General features: G+C 37.1%; 1 protein-coding gene across 4 annotated transcripts in view; it reads right to left on the reverse strand.

The window, feature by feature from the left end:
- Positions 1–13,526, reverse strand: part of LOC141362603 (D-glutamate cyclase, mitochondrial-like) — a 36,334-nt gene that overhangs the window by 12,281 nt on the left and 10,527 nt on the right. For all 4 annotated transcript variants that reach the window (XM_073864894.1, XM_073864895.1, XM_073864892.1 and 1 more), the window contains 8 exons: positions 11,745–11,943; positions 11,453–11,603; positions 10,075–10,197; positions 7,507–7,710; positions 7,055–7,315; positions 4,150–4,249; positions 2,905–3,053; positions 2,275–2,394 (listed from right to left, as the gene is read on the reverse strand). In XM_073864894.1, the coding sequence (XP_073720995.1) occupies positions 2,275–2,394; positions 2,905–3,053; positions 4,150–4,249; positions 7,055–7,315; positions 7,507–7,710; positions 10,075–10,197; positions 11,453–11,603; positions 11,745–11,943 (1,307 nt within the window). The remainder of the gene's footprint in view (positions 1–2,274; positions 2,395–2,904; positions 3,054–4,149; positions 4,250–7,054; positions 7,316–7,506; positions 7,711–10,074; positions 10,198–11,452; positions 11,604–11,744; positions 11,944–13,526) is intronic.

Consider the following 13,526-nt stretch of genomic DNA (forward strand, 5'->3'; position numbering starts at 1 on the left):
TTATTTTACTCCAACTGATGGGAGGAATAATACCCTTTTTGTATACAATTTCTGCCTAAAAACATTTGAAGTGCTCCCATAACCACATACAGTGGAATAAATGCAATTGCTTTATATCATTTTAAAGAAAACCCTTTGAAGTTACATAAAAAGCTGCTGTTTGTGACAAATAGTGTTATTTATGTTGTTTTTCATATGATGAAACACCAAATTTTCTTTTTATATGTTGTAAATACTGCCTTTGATATTGTATAACTCTGGTTCTGGGTGCTCTAGCAGACTGCAGACAGTTCTGGTTGTTACCAGCAGCAGACAGTAAACACCCAAAAAAAGAATGATCTCTTTAGCATGTCGCATTTAAAAGTTATTTTCATTTTACTGAAGTGTCCGAAAATACATTTTTCATATAAATATTAATTTTTTGTTTTGGACATATAATAAATAATAAGGGATTATTCATGCACACAACCTAAGAAAATGCTGTGAATGGACTCATTTTTTAGAGTAGGACCTAAGAGAAAAGATGGTGTATCATTTGTGGCTATATGTGCTATCTGAGGCAGTCCACACTCAATTTTCCCATATGTTTACAAAAGACGATTTTTTACCTTATTATTCATTCAACTATTGTTGGATATGTGTTGATAATAGAACAAAAATAACGCTGTAGCCTTATTCCTGAGAATGAGAGCTTTCATTTGATATAAGACTTGCCCATGTTTGTCATACTTGAAAAATATGAAATATGTGAATATTAAATCATATAAAAAATTATGGGGGGGGTGATAGTGTAAATTAAGTGTAAATAACTTTCTTACAGTAAAAGATTTCTCAAAGTGATGCATATCTGGAGAAAGTGGAGAGTCTAAGCTTTCAAACAGTATCTCATATGTGTTACTGGGGTCCATGATGGACCATTAAAGATTAAAAGAATATTTTATTTGAGTCAAAATACGAAATTTTGTACCCGGGACTGGGTCCTCAGGGTTTAAGAGGTTAAGTCAGGTGAAGAAGGGGCCATGGCATTAGTTTTTCACCTTTAAGGCCTTTACTGGCCAGCCACTCAGTTGAGTACTTTGATGCATGTGCTGAAGCGTTGTCTTGCATAAAAAAGTCTTATTGAAAGATGCAGATTTTTTCCTGTACCACTGCTTGAAGAAAGTGTCTTCTAAAAATTGGCAGTAGGTCTGAGAATTGTTTTTTTATTTCCATTTTCAACCCAAAAAGGTCCAACAAGCTCATGTTTAATAATACCTGTCTGTGCCTGCCTGCCTGTAATGTAGAAGACACTTTCTTCAAGCAGTGGTACAGGAAAAAGTTTGCATCTTTCAAGAAGACTGATTATTTTGTAAGACAACGCTCCATCACATACATCACAAGTACTCCACTGCATGGCTGGCCAGTAAAGCCCTTAGAGATTAAAAACTAATGCCATGGCCCCCTTCTTCACCTGACTTAAACCCTATTGAGACCTTTTGATCCCTTCTTAAGCAGGACATTTACAGTGAAGGTAAACTGTACACCTCTCTGAACAGTGTCTGGGAGGCTGTGGTTGCGTCTGCACAAAATGTTGGTTCAGACCAGATCAAGAAACTGACTGAATCCGTGAATGGAAGGCTTGTGACTGTTATCGAAAAGAAGGGTGGCTATATTGGTCACTGAGTCTATATATTTTTTTATTTTTTATTGTTTTATTTTTTTTTTTTGTAAATGTAGAGTTTGTTTATTATTCTCACTTTAACAGTTGAAAAAAAAAACAAGTGAGATGGTAAAATCTTTGTTTTTCATTTAGTTGCCTAATAATTCTGCACACTAATAGTTGCCTAATAATGATGTACATAGAAATATTCTCTTAATAAAGCCAAAATTTCACTTTTACTACTTAAATGTTCAGGTTTGAGGGTTTGTTAACATTTTGAATTGACCAAGAGCACTGTAGTTGTACAACAACAAAAGTAATCCTCAAAAATACAACTTGCCTAATAATTCTGCACTCCCTGTATATACACACAAATAATGATGGGCTGTTTCAACACAAGCTTGGATAAAACATGGACAAAGCCAACCACTGGGTTAAGTTAAACTAAAATATCTTCAAATACGACACAACCATGTATTTTTTTGTTTGTTTAACCCTGGAGAACCCAAGAAGATTTTGAATAGCAGCAATTAACATTGCCCAAATTTGACCCTGTGTGTTCTCCAGGGTTAAGAGTGCAGGTTATTGGTGATGGTTCTTCCTTTTTAGCAGGAAACACACAAAATCACACTTACCAGCAGTGATGGCAAAGTCAGCGGCCACGTCGCATGCAATCTGACTGCCATTAGGCATGAGTGCTTTAACTGCTTCTTTAACTTTCCCCATACCAAGCTCATTACCGCCATCTCCGATCCCTGCACACACACACAAACACACCTAAGCAAAATTAATCCTGTACTGAAGAGGTGACAGATCTCATTAAACAGCTCCCCAAATCAACTTCTCTTTAATTGGAAAAAAAGGGATTGTTAAGAAAGATAAGCAGATTTGTTTCGTCAGAGGAGGATCATACCAGAATCAAATCTAAATCCATGCAATAATTATAAATCTGTGGTTCTCAAACTTTTTCAGCGAATCCCCCTCCCCATGTACATTTATCACGCACCCAATAAAAAAGTGTATTACAAAACATATTAAATTATACAATGTTGTGCTGTTTGGTTAGTAGCCTTATTTTTCTGAGGTTTAATTATACAGAATTAATGATCAATTAATGTACTTTATAAAACTGGGGCCCTGGCACAATTTCGCAGCCCCCTAGTGTGAGAACCACTGCAGTACATAACTGCAACTTCTGACAGTGTAAACTAATGGTGCCCAGTTTTAGGTACTTAAATTCTGGCCCTGAGATATCTGTTCTTTACCTGTAGTAGTGATGCCTGCAATAGTGCTTGCAGTGGTGAAAAGATCATCTATTGGGTCAACTAAATGCTTGATGTTGATCCCCCGCATGTTGTAATAGTTCCCATCTGCAGCCCGGCCACTGCGTTCTATTGCCACCAAGTGGTCAAACCTTCATAGTGCACAAAAAAAGTAAAGGAGACATGCATTAGGTCTGTGAATATAATTATGTTTTTCGTGTACAGTATGCATATAAACAGAATATTTACAATAGAGAATACTACATGCACTATATCCCAGAATGCAATAGGGCTGCATGATATTAAAGAAAAATTAGCTAAAACTTACTAAATGATGCAATAAACCTTACGCAATACGATAATGCTTTATGTTCGTGAAATCAATCTTAAATCACTGATGTATATAAATGACTGGATTGTGCATAGAACCCTTACCGTAACACCGAGAGGTGAAGCCATTGCAGAGTTCGAGCGGCCATCTTGCCCAACTGGGCGTCATTGACTTACATTCAAAATTATGATCTAAATTCAGATTTATTCGATTTTAATTTGTTTACAGCGTATCATTCACACAATAATAATTTTTAGGATATGTGTACTTAAATGAATTGTTACGTCTGATGTTATTTGCAATGTTTATGTTTAAATCGGGCATGATAAGAGATTTATAAACGTTAAGGTGTCTGTTGCATTCTGTTGTAATGACACAGGTGTAAATAAAGTTTTATGACATTGAAAGCCTACATAGTCAGTGTTATTTCGTTGAATAAGTTTAAGTTGTAAACTAAAGAAGACTTGTATTCTATGGCCTTTTTCCCAAAATGCAATAAACACCAGTCCTCCTTCTCTGCAGAATGCAATAAATCCACTCAATAAATCACAGCGCACCATCCCACGCATTGTAAACAACAATGGCGATGCGGAATACACACAGAATCCTAGTTTTCCTCATCTAAAATAAATAAGTGTATTCAGAAACAAACTCAAATTTGGTGGGAGACTGGGGTACGGGGTTATGCAATCTTGTTCTGTTACTGGCCATTGGCCACGCCACGTCTACCATGGTATTAAGATCGTCTAAATGGTTCAAAACACTCTAGCACTTTGGATCACCACAAATGCATTTTAATAGCAGTTGGGGTCTTTTTCTTCACAGTATACTATATTACATCTGATCTTATTACAGAACAGTGGTAGATCCAGTAGATGGAAAATAGGATTGTGGTTGAATGTGAATCAGCATTATACCTGGGCTTTGAGGGGTTTCCATCACGACATAGAAAGTGAAGTGCTGACTCGGGGCCTTTGCTCTGGAAGCTTATTACTGGCACTGCAGTCTTTATTACACCTATTAGTCAACACGTACACATATAAAAATAAATCAAAAGATTCAGAACACAGAACAGAAACACAGCATTCGGACCAGTTGTGACAATTTTGCTGCTCTTAAGTTAAAGCAAAATCCTGTGCACAGCAACCAAATTGAAGCAAATCACAACATTTTTGATGATTTTCTTCTTTTGACATTTATTTTGTACGTTACGGTGCAAAAAATTGCAGAATTGCAATGTAACATAACTATAGTATCACTGGTACCTTACAAATTTTTTATGTATTTTATTACCTAGAATGAGCAGTTTTTAATCAACATACATGGTGGGTCCCCTTACATGGAAAGTGAAGTAACGAATTACAAATACTCTCGTTGCTATGACAAGCTACATTTTTCCAGGAATTATACGTTATTAAGTAGTTTGGAAATAGTGTACTTATATTTTATAATTTTTATAGTATATGAGTGCTGTAATGGTACTTTGCTCCATAAGCTACGCCTCGCTCTTGCGGTGCTTTGATGTCATACACTGTCAGAAAAAAGGTACAAAGTTGTTCCTTTTTCTGTCGCTGGGGTGGTACCCTAAAAGTTACCTTTTTGTACCTTTATGGGTATAAAACACATTGAAATGTTGTACCTTATGGGGTACAATATTATACCCTAAGGAGGAATTGTGGACCTTAATGAACAATTTTGTACCAGTTAAATTTTAGGGGTACAAAACAGTTAACTGTACCTTTAAAGGTACAAAATAGATCCTTAAGGAACAGTAATGTACCCCAAAAGGTACAACATTGTATTATGTTTACAGTATATACCTGTAAAGGTACAAAACGGTACCTTAGGGCAGTGGTTCCCAAACTTTTTCAACGTGCTGCCCCCCTTGTGTATGGTGCATTCCTTCGCGGCCCCCCCCAAAAAAAAATTGTCACACAAACTGTTCTAAAACTCAACATTTTAATAAAAAAACATTTAATTATACAAAAAAGTAGTGCTTTTGGTTAGTAGCCTTATTTTTTTTTTAGGTTTAATTACACAGAATTCATGATAAATTAATGTATTTCATAAAATGTCATAAAACTGGGGCCCCCTGGCACCATCTCGCGGCCCCCAGTTTGAAAACCACTGCCTTAGGGTACCACCCCATCGACAAAAAAGGAAGAGTTTTTTTTCTGACAGTGTACCCTGATCAGTCTGTGCACTTGAAGTCATACACGACCAAATTTGTGATCTCTGTTTTTGACACCTGGTGCCAAGTTGTCTCCGATGATGACATGTTTGTCCAGTGGTGGCTACAGTAGCTTCTCTATGTGTTTCAAAAGCAAGGGGTGAGCAGTGGTTGCAATTCACAACCTCACCACTAAATGCCGCTAAAATTTACACACTGCACCTTTAAAGGGCACATATCATGAAAATCAGATTTTTCCATGTGTAAGTGCTATAATTGTGTCCCCAGTGCTTCTATCAACATAAAATGTGAAAAAGAAAAACCCAGTAAGTTAGTTTTGGTAATCTATTCTCTGCAAGCACGTGAAAAAATAGGTCACTGAAATTTGGCTCCCCTTGTGATGTCAGAAAGAGATAATACCACCCCTTAATCTGCCCTATTCAACCACGGCACTGCCACTTAATGCAGAGATCAGCTCATTTGCATTTAAAGGACACACCCAATAATGGGACATTTTTGCTCACACCTACAAAGTGGTGATTTTAACATGCTATAAAGAAAGTGGCCATTTTAACATGCTATAATGAATTATCTGTGGAGTATTTTGAGTTAAAACTTCACATACGTAGTCTGGGGACACCAAAGATTTATGTTACATCTTAAAAAACACTACTTTTGTAAAAGGTCCACTTTAAAGGAACAGTATGTAGGATTGTGGCCAAAACTGGTATTGCAATCACAAAACTTGTGGCTAAAACTGGTACTGCAACCACACAGCTGGTGGCCAATACACAAAACATAAACATCAGTTGAGGGCTGGAACGCCACTTTTTAAATGACAATATCCTGGCCGGACCACTGTTGTCTGTGATATAAGTATTTGAAATGAAAAAGATTTCTTAATGTCTAGTGACATATCAGGGCCATTTTATGATTAATTGATATACATTACTTACATACTGTTCCTTTAAGAGCTGGGAATAGCACAAAGAATATGACACAAGTTAAATCCTGCTGCCTGACCTTAAAGCCAGAGATGCACATTCGATTTTTTTCCGCAAAAGACAAATCATATTTTGTGTTTAAAATAAATATTTGTTAAATTAGTGAGGATAAGTCAATCGTAAAAAAAATCTTGGATTTTCTTTCTTGATGAGAAAGACAATGGAAATAATATGATTCGTGGCATCATCAGACAAAGATGGCATCATCAGAGATCAACAGTTTGTTCAACTTAAAGGGATACTTCACCGATTTAGCATTCAGCTTTGTATCTGTAGAAACCCGGCAGTATTACTGAATGACCATGTTTCCCTCCCTCATTTCCCCCTGAGAGGAGAGATATCTGCATTTTGGTTCTGCAAAAAAGTCCTCCGATGATGTAATATGACGATTTTTGCATCATCGGAGGACTTTTTTGCAGAACCAACATGCAGATATCTCTCCTCTCAGGGGGAAATGATGGAGGGAAACATGGTCATTCAGTAATACTGCCGGGTTTCTACAGATACAAAGCTGAATGCTAAATCGGTGAAGTATCCCTTTAAGTGCGCAACACAGTAAAAGCAAAAGGTCAACTACAACTGAACCAGAGATTCTAATCCAGCAGGACATGGACAACAGCAGTAATGATAAAAAGCAGAAGAAAGCACCTTTCTCCAAAGCATCCCTCATGATGTGCTGATTCATCTTCAAAGCTCTGTCATCCGTCACAATGACCACCTCTTTTCCGAGAGCTTGGAGCATTGCTGCCATGGCGATGGCTCCTGGAGGGCCATCTGTCTCTTCAGGTGGGTCGTGCATGTAGTGTGTGGGGAATCCAGTAGTGATGAGTACAGAGGAAGAGTGTGACAGTGAGAGACAGGCCTTTACAAGCTCATCCTGCATAAACAGCGCCCGGATCCCTCTGGCACCTGCTCACACATTAAAGAAGTTATGCACCTGACACAGACCCTAACCGTAACAATCTACAAATGCACTTATTACTTAAAAGGCAAATATACTTAAAAGAATGTCTATTTCAGAGTCATAATTTCTGATGTTAAAGCTTAATTCATATTAAAATCCCTAAATGTTCATCTTCGGCAAAACTGACGTTTCATACCTGGGTCTTCAACAACAAGCTCCTCAATGGCTCGAATCTGTTGAACTGCCCTCTCGCTAGCCATGCTGTAATGCTGAGGATTCTGGGATATGCAGAATACCAAAGGACACTGTGCTGGCTCAAGAGTGATGGGAGAAATAGTTTCGGACTTTTGATCGGTGAGAAACATGCACCCGGGAGAATGAGTGAACGCTAGAGCCGCCTCTGCAAGATTAAAAACCAAAGGTCAGCAGAGTTCATTTCGTGCAAATTGTGTAAAAATGTTGTGTATGCTGCAAAACATAACATTTGGGAAACTGTAAATGCACTAAAACAAACACAAAATGCTGTGAAGTGTGTAATTTCTGCTCTACGGCATCACCAAACTGATTTGCAAAACCAGCTTGATCGTTATTTCTGAAAAAAAATTGAAAGCATTTGCCTGTGCCGCCAATGTGACTGGTCTCCGGCTTCCCCGCTGCGGCCGGCCGGTGGGTGGAGCTACCGATACATCATCTGCACCTGTTGCTTGTTATGTTTCATTATTTAAGTTCGGCGTTGATTGTTTTTGGTATAGATCTCCGTTTGGGTTGTTCGTTTGGTTATTTTGGGTTTTGTTACTTCTTTATTTTGTAAGTATTGATTTGTTAATTTTGTGGTTCCCAATACATTTGTTTTTTTAATTGTCAAAAGCCTTAGCAAGTTCAGTTTAATTATTATTTCCTTTAAATAAAAGATTCATTGTTATTTTGGGTTTCACTGCGTCCTCCTTTTTTGTCATAACTTGAGCCGGTTGTGACACCAAGAAAAACCGTGATGTTGTAAAGTGGTTGCTTTGGTAACGTTTGAATAATAACTAGAGCTCTACTAAAAAAGAACAGACTAGTGTCTCTGCTGCTCTTCAGTTTGAGATTATGGATTTTTTTCTCACATTTTAAATCATCAAAGTCTGATCAAAAGTATGACAAGTAATAACACACCAAGTCAACTGACATAGGGTATCATAGTGGACAGGTTACGCACTGAAGTTCAACATAATAAGGAGTTTGTTAAAATAACCAATAATTACAGGAAACAGTACCAGTAATGTTTGACTTAGAAAAGTACCCCTACTTAACAGGTCTCCCAAATATTCACACTGATTCTTTTTTTATGAGACCCATCATTTGCTATTGGACAATAAAGTCAGTATATATGTGTGACAGATTGCTTAAGAAAACATACGTAATGTTTTAAAAGCATCACAGTAGCAAACTAACAAATTTTAACATTAACAACATACACATATTCCCTATAGGCAGGGCTGGAAATAGCAGAAATTCACTCAATTTGGGGGACTCAATTTCAGGAATATTTTAAAGGAGTTCTTAGATGAATTTCAAATAAAACAACGTCACAATTTTTTATGTTCACCCCAAAGCCGCCTTTCCACTGCACATGACATACGGAAACGACAGTCGGAGTTCTCTCCCTAGTGGCAGTCATAATGAAGTTTCAGTTTAATCGTATATGGGAGAGAAGCTCATTCCAGCGTAAGAGGCTTCATTCTAATATGTTTACCATGGTGAAATAAATAAATGAACGCAAATGAATGAAACAATAAACAGCTATTTATATATGACAAAGATTGCCATATTTTTGGAGAAAACATATTAAGACAAGATTAAAATAATAACATACACAAATTAAATTAATAATGTATTTATTATCAGTAATCAAAAGTGTTTCTTAAGGATTCAAGTGTAACTAATAAAGTTAAACCAAAAGGATTAATCATTTTCACCTCACACACAGTTTGTGATTGGAATACAATGAAAAACATAGCTTCCGGTCGGCATATCACATGCAGTTTAGTCGCACAAGTTCTAATTTTTTAACGCATCCAACCATCAAAACGGATCCAATATTTACGCATCCGCAAATGGTCGGTACGCATCCGCTTTGCGACTCTCCATAGAAAATGAATGACTTCCGGCTTATCAGCCGTCGTTTGTCGTGTGCAGATGAAAGGCGGCTTGCGTTTGTTTTCTTGAGTACTTAGAGGAAATACCACAGTTTTTCAATATTTTACTATGTTCTTACCTCAACTTATATGAATTAATACATACCAATCTGTTTTCAATGCGTGCACTTTTAATCTTTGTACAGCGCTTCTTGAATGTGTTGGCATTTAGCCTAGCCCCATTCATTCCTATGGCTCCAAACTAAAGTTTAATTTTGTGCCAACATACTTACTCGTGTAACTACTCATGTAACAGTCTTTAAATAGGGAAAACATGGAAGTGTTTGGCGGCTTCTAAATTCATCCCTGTTTGGAGCAATAGAAATGAATGGGGCTATGCTAAATGCTAACACATTCACAAGGCGCTGTACAAAGATTAAAAGTACATGCATTGAAAAAAGACAGGTATGTATTAATTTGTCTATGTTGAGGTAAGAACATGGTAAAATGATGAAAAACAGTGGTGTTTTCTTTTAAGTTAAACAAACTTTTAACAATAGTTTACCATACCCCCCATTTCCAGCCCTGCCTTAAGCCCATCTGAATATTTCAATGTCTTCAGTTAAATCAGTTTTATAAAAGCTTACTACAGCTCTGAACAGCCTCAACACCAGTGACCCCACAGGCCCAGAACACAGGTACATCACCAGGACACATGTCCACTGGGTCCCCATAATCAGGGTGAGACGGGTCTTGGATGCCCAGCAGCTCTGTAAGAGAATCAATGGAGTTTAAGGCATGAAATAACACATTTTCCACCCCCTAAGCCTAAAAACAGTATACAGTGTATGTATAAACAGTGAATGTTTACACAAGCATAGTTTATATTGTACATGTTCTCCTTAGATTCACAGAGATACTGTAAGTATTACAGACAGGTTCTAAAAAGGCAGAAGAAAGCATAACAAAAATTTTGCAATAAGTCATATCCCTAAAAGCTAAAACTAAAACATATTGTGCAGAATAATGATGATAATGAACGTATTTCGACATTTTCTGTCTGTCATACTTTAAAGGAAAACACCACAGTTTTTCAATATTTTACTATGTTCTTACCTCAACTTAGAAGAATTATCTATCTTTTATCAATGCATGCCCCTAATCTTTGTACAGCACGTCTGAATGTGTAAGCATTTAGTTTTGTGCCACCATACTTGTGTCTTTAAATAGGGAAAACATGGAAGTGTTTGGTGACTTCTAAATTCAATCCTGTTTGGATCCTATGGGATGAATGGGGCTAGGCTAAATTCTAACACATTCACGACGCGCTGAACAAAGATTAAGTGTAAGCATTGAAAAAATATAGGTATGTATTCATTTGTCTAATTCTTTAAAAAGAAAAAAAATTCTTTAAAATTATGGTTTGGTCATTTTTTATCCAAACCGTGTTTGAACACCATTGATTTTCATAGTACCAAAACATAGCAGGTTTGGTTTTGAGGGTGAGTAGATAATTACAGAGTTTGCATTTTTGGGTGAACTATGCCCTATAATCCACTATAAAATACTGGTGTGCTCTACTTACTGTACAAAAGTAATAGCAAAAAGTTAGTTGCATGTAATTCTGTGAAAATGTCTAAAATCATGTTTGCAAATTCCACATGTTTTGTTATCTAATGCATTGACATTTTTATAGTATTGATTGAGTGTTGCTTAGTATTAAGTGTCTAATACTTTGGGTGCTTTTATATTTAAGGCAGGGTCCATAATCTCTGAAAGCTAATGTTGACATTTAAAATCACCTAAACAAACATGCCCCTACCCCAATAGAATCTGGACCTTCTGTTGATAGACCCGCCCCCACACATACGCAACCCAGGCAACGATGTCGGTTAGTAGACACGTCCCTTACTGCTGATTGGCTACAGGTGTGTTTTGGTAGTCGGCCCGAAAGCGTTTTTCAGATATTGTGCACTCCGCCTTTAATAAATGAGACTTTATTTTGATGCTTGTTAAAGTACATACTAGGGTCCCCAATATGCACAGGGCCTCCATGAGCCAATGGGATCATGTGCGTGCACAGAGTTGCAGCTTCCAACTTGTGTTGAGGTACAGGTCGCATACTCACCACCATCGGACACTGAAACTGACCTGCTTTCATACAGAGTACTGAGGTCTGCAAAAACAAAAATACTAAATTGTTGGCAACCCTGTGAATCTTTATCATTTTAAAAAGGGAAAAATCTGACTCAAGAAAGATCAAGCTGAGCTACATTCATACACTGCACATAAATACAAGAATGGGATTTCTGCTTACCTTGTACATGCTGACATTTTTACCCTGTTCCACATTTCTTACTGGAACCCCAGCGGCCCTCAGGGCTTTCTCAAAGCCAAAACTGCAGCCGAGGTAAAATGTGACCATGTCCTGAAGTTGAGGGGTGTATGAAGATAAACTAGCAACCTTCTTCACAAGCACACCATTCTCAAACACACAGTACTCAGGACAGTCGTCTCTGAATGAAAACAAGAGAGCCCCATTTAACTGACTTTACTGTGTTTGGGGCCCTTAAGACTCCAATGATTGTAAAACTAACAGTAATTTATAGTAATATTAGTTTTTAACCTAGATATTTCCCTTTTAAAAATATTTTTTTTCCTGGAGTTATTCCAAAATCTTAGTATTTTTTTAAAGTTCCTGTAAAGCCAATTTTGATAATTGTTTCTAAACACATGATAAATGTTAGAAATATATTGCTGAAACAAGCCAAAAAGTCTGTAAACTTTATAGTATTGAATTGCAGAGTTGATCCCTAAACAGTTTTTAGCCATTTATGAGTTTAGGATTTTTTAGGTGGGCCTAAACCATAGAATGTAAAAAAAGATGGACGTAGTGTCCGTGACGTCACCCATACGTTTCTGAAGATCGTTTTTGAAGCTTAAAGTAGGCGGTGCCTGCGGTCGCCATCTTGGCCGCACGTCATCGCGCATCTATCGCGGACATCCGAAAATGGATAAAAAGGCGGGACGTGGGAGAAGCTGAGGTGGCTGCTTGCTGAAACAACGCCCGCCTAGCTCGACTCTAGTGACAGCAGTGGCTGTTCAACCGTCACTCAAGTGGCCATGCCCTTAATTATGCAGAACTTTGAGGCTGAATATAATTTAAATGGATGAGTTACAAAAAAAATTCACCCCCCTCACAGTTGTCATGAAGGGCAAAATTAGCTATACAGACCAAAAACATTTTTTGTACTAGGCTGTAAACATATTATTTTCTACTGTAAATTTGGCCATTTTAACGTGGAGGTCTATGGGAATTGACTTCCTTTTGGAGCCAGCCTCTAGTGGCCAGTCGATGAATTGCAGTTTAAATCACTTCCCTATTGGCTTTATCAGAGATCAGAAGGTTGCCCCTCGGCCTAAACAAGTGGCTCGATGACGCATGTAAGCCACCGTGCATGGCCCTGCCCCTAATGATGAGCATCCATTCAGCTTGTAACAGTATTTGAAAGCTGAGAGAGACGGCAGCTTTCCTGTGAGTGGGCATGGTTTCATTGCCAACCACAGCAGCCTATTTTTCCAAGATTTTGATAATTTAATTAATTTTCTTGCTGTTTTTTCCATCATTCAAAATGGTTGGGTGGTTACGAACTCCGAAAACATTTAATATCTGACTTTACATGGACTTTAATATTTTTGTTTTTTACAATAAAAAAAGTTACAAAGTTGAAATCGCATACTTGTATTTAACCTTATAATCATTTTTGAAAAGTTTTGTTATGAAAAGAGAAATTATGTAAACCTATAATGCTAAGGGTCTAAAGAACCCCAAACAGGACAAGGTTTAATCTTAATTATGATTAACATAGCAAGTAAATGAGTGAGAGAGTAACAGTATAATTAATTACTCATTCACAAGACAATACTAAAAAACTTTATGATGAAAAAGTTTAATTGTTTACTAGTCAGTGACTAAACATAATCTGTACATGAACAGCCTCCAAACAAGTATAAATAAAGGGTAAACAAGAAAAAGGATAAAAATCAACAAAAATATAAATTTACTTTTCCACAATCATTGTATCTTATTAAAACTCAT

Source organism: Misgurnus anguillicaudatus, unplaced genomic scaffold (genome assembly GCF_027580225.2).
Source record: "Misgurnus anguillicaudatus unplaced genomic scaffold, ASM2758022v2 HiC_scaffold_28, whole genome shotgun sequence".
Classification (NCBI taxonomy): Eukaryota; Metazoa; Chordata; class Actinopteri; order Cypriniformes; family Cobitidae; genus Misgurnus; species Misgurnus anguillicaudatus.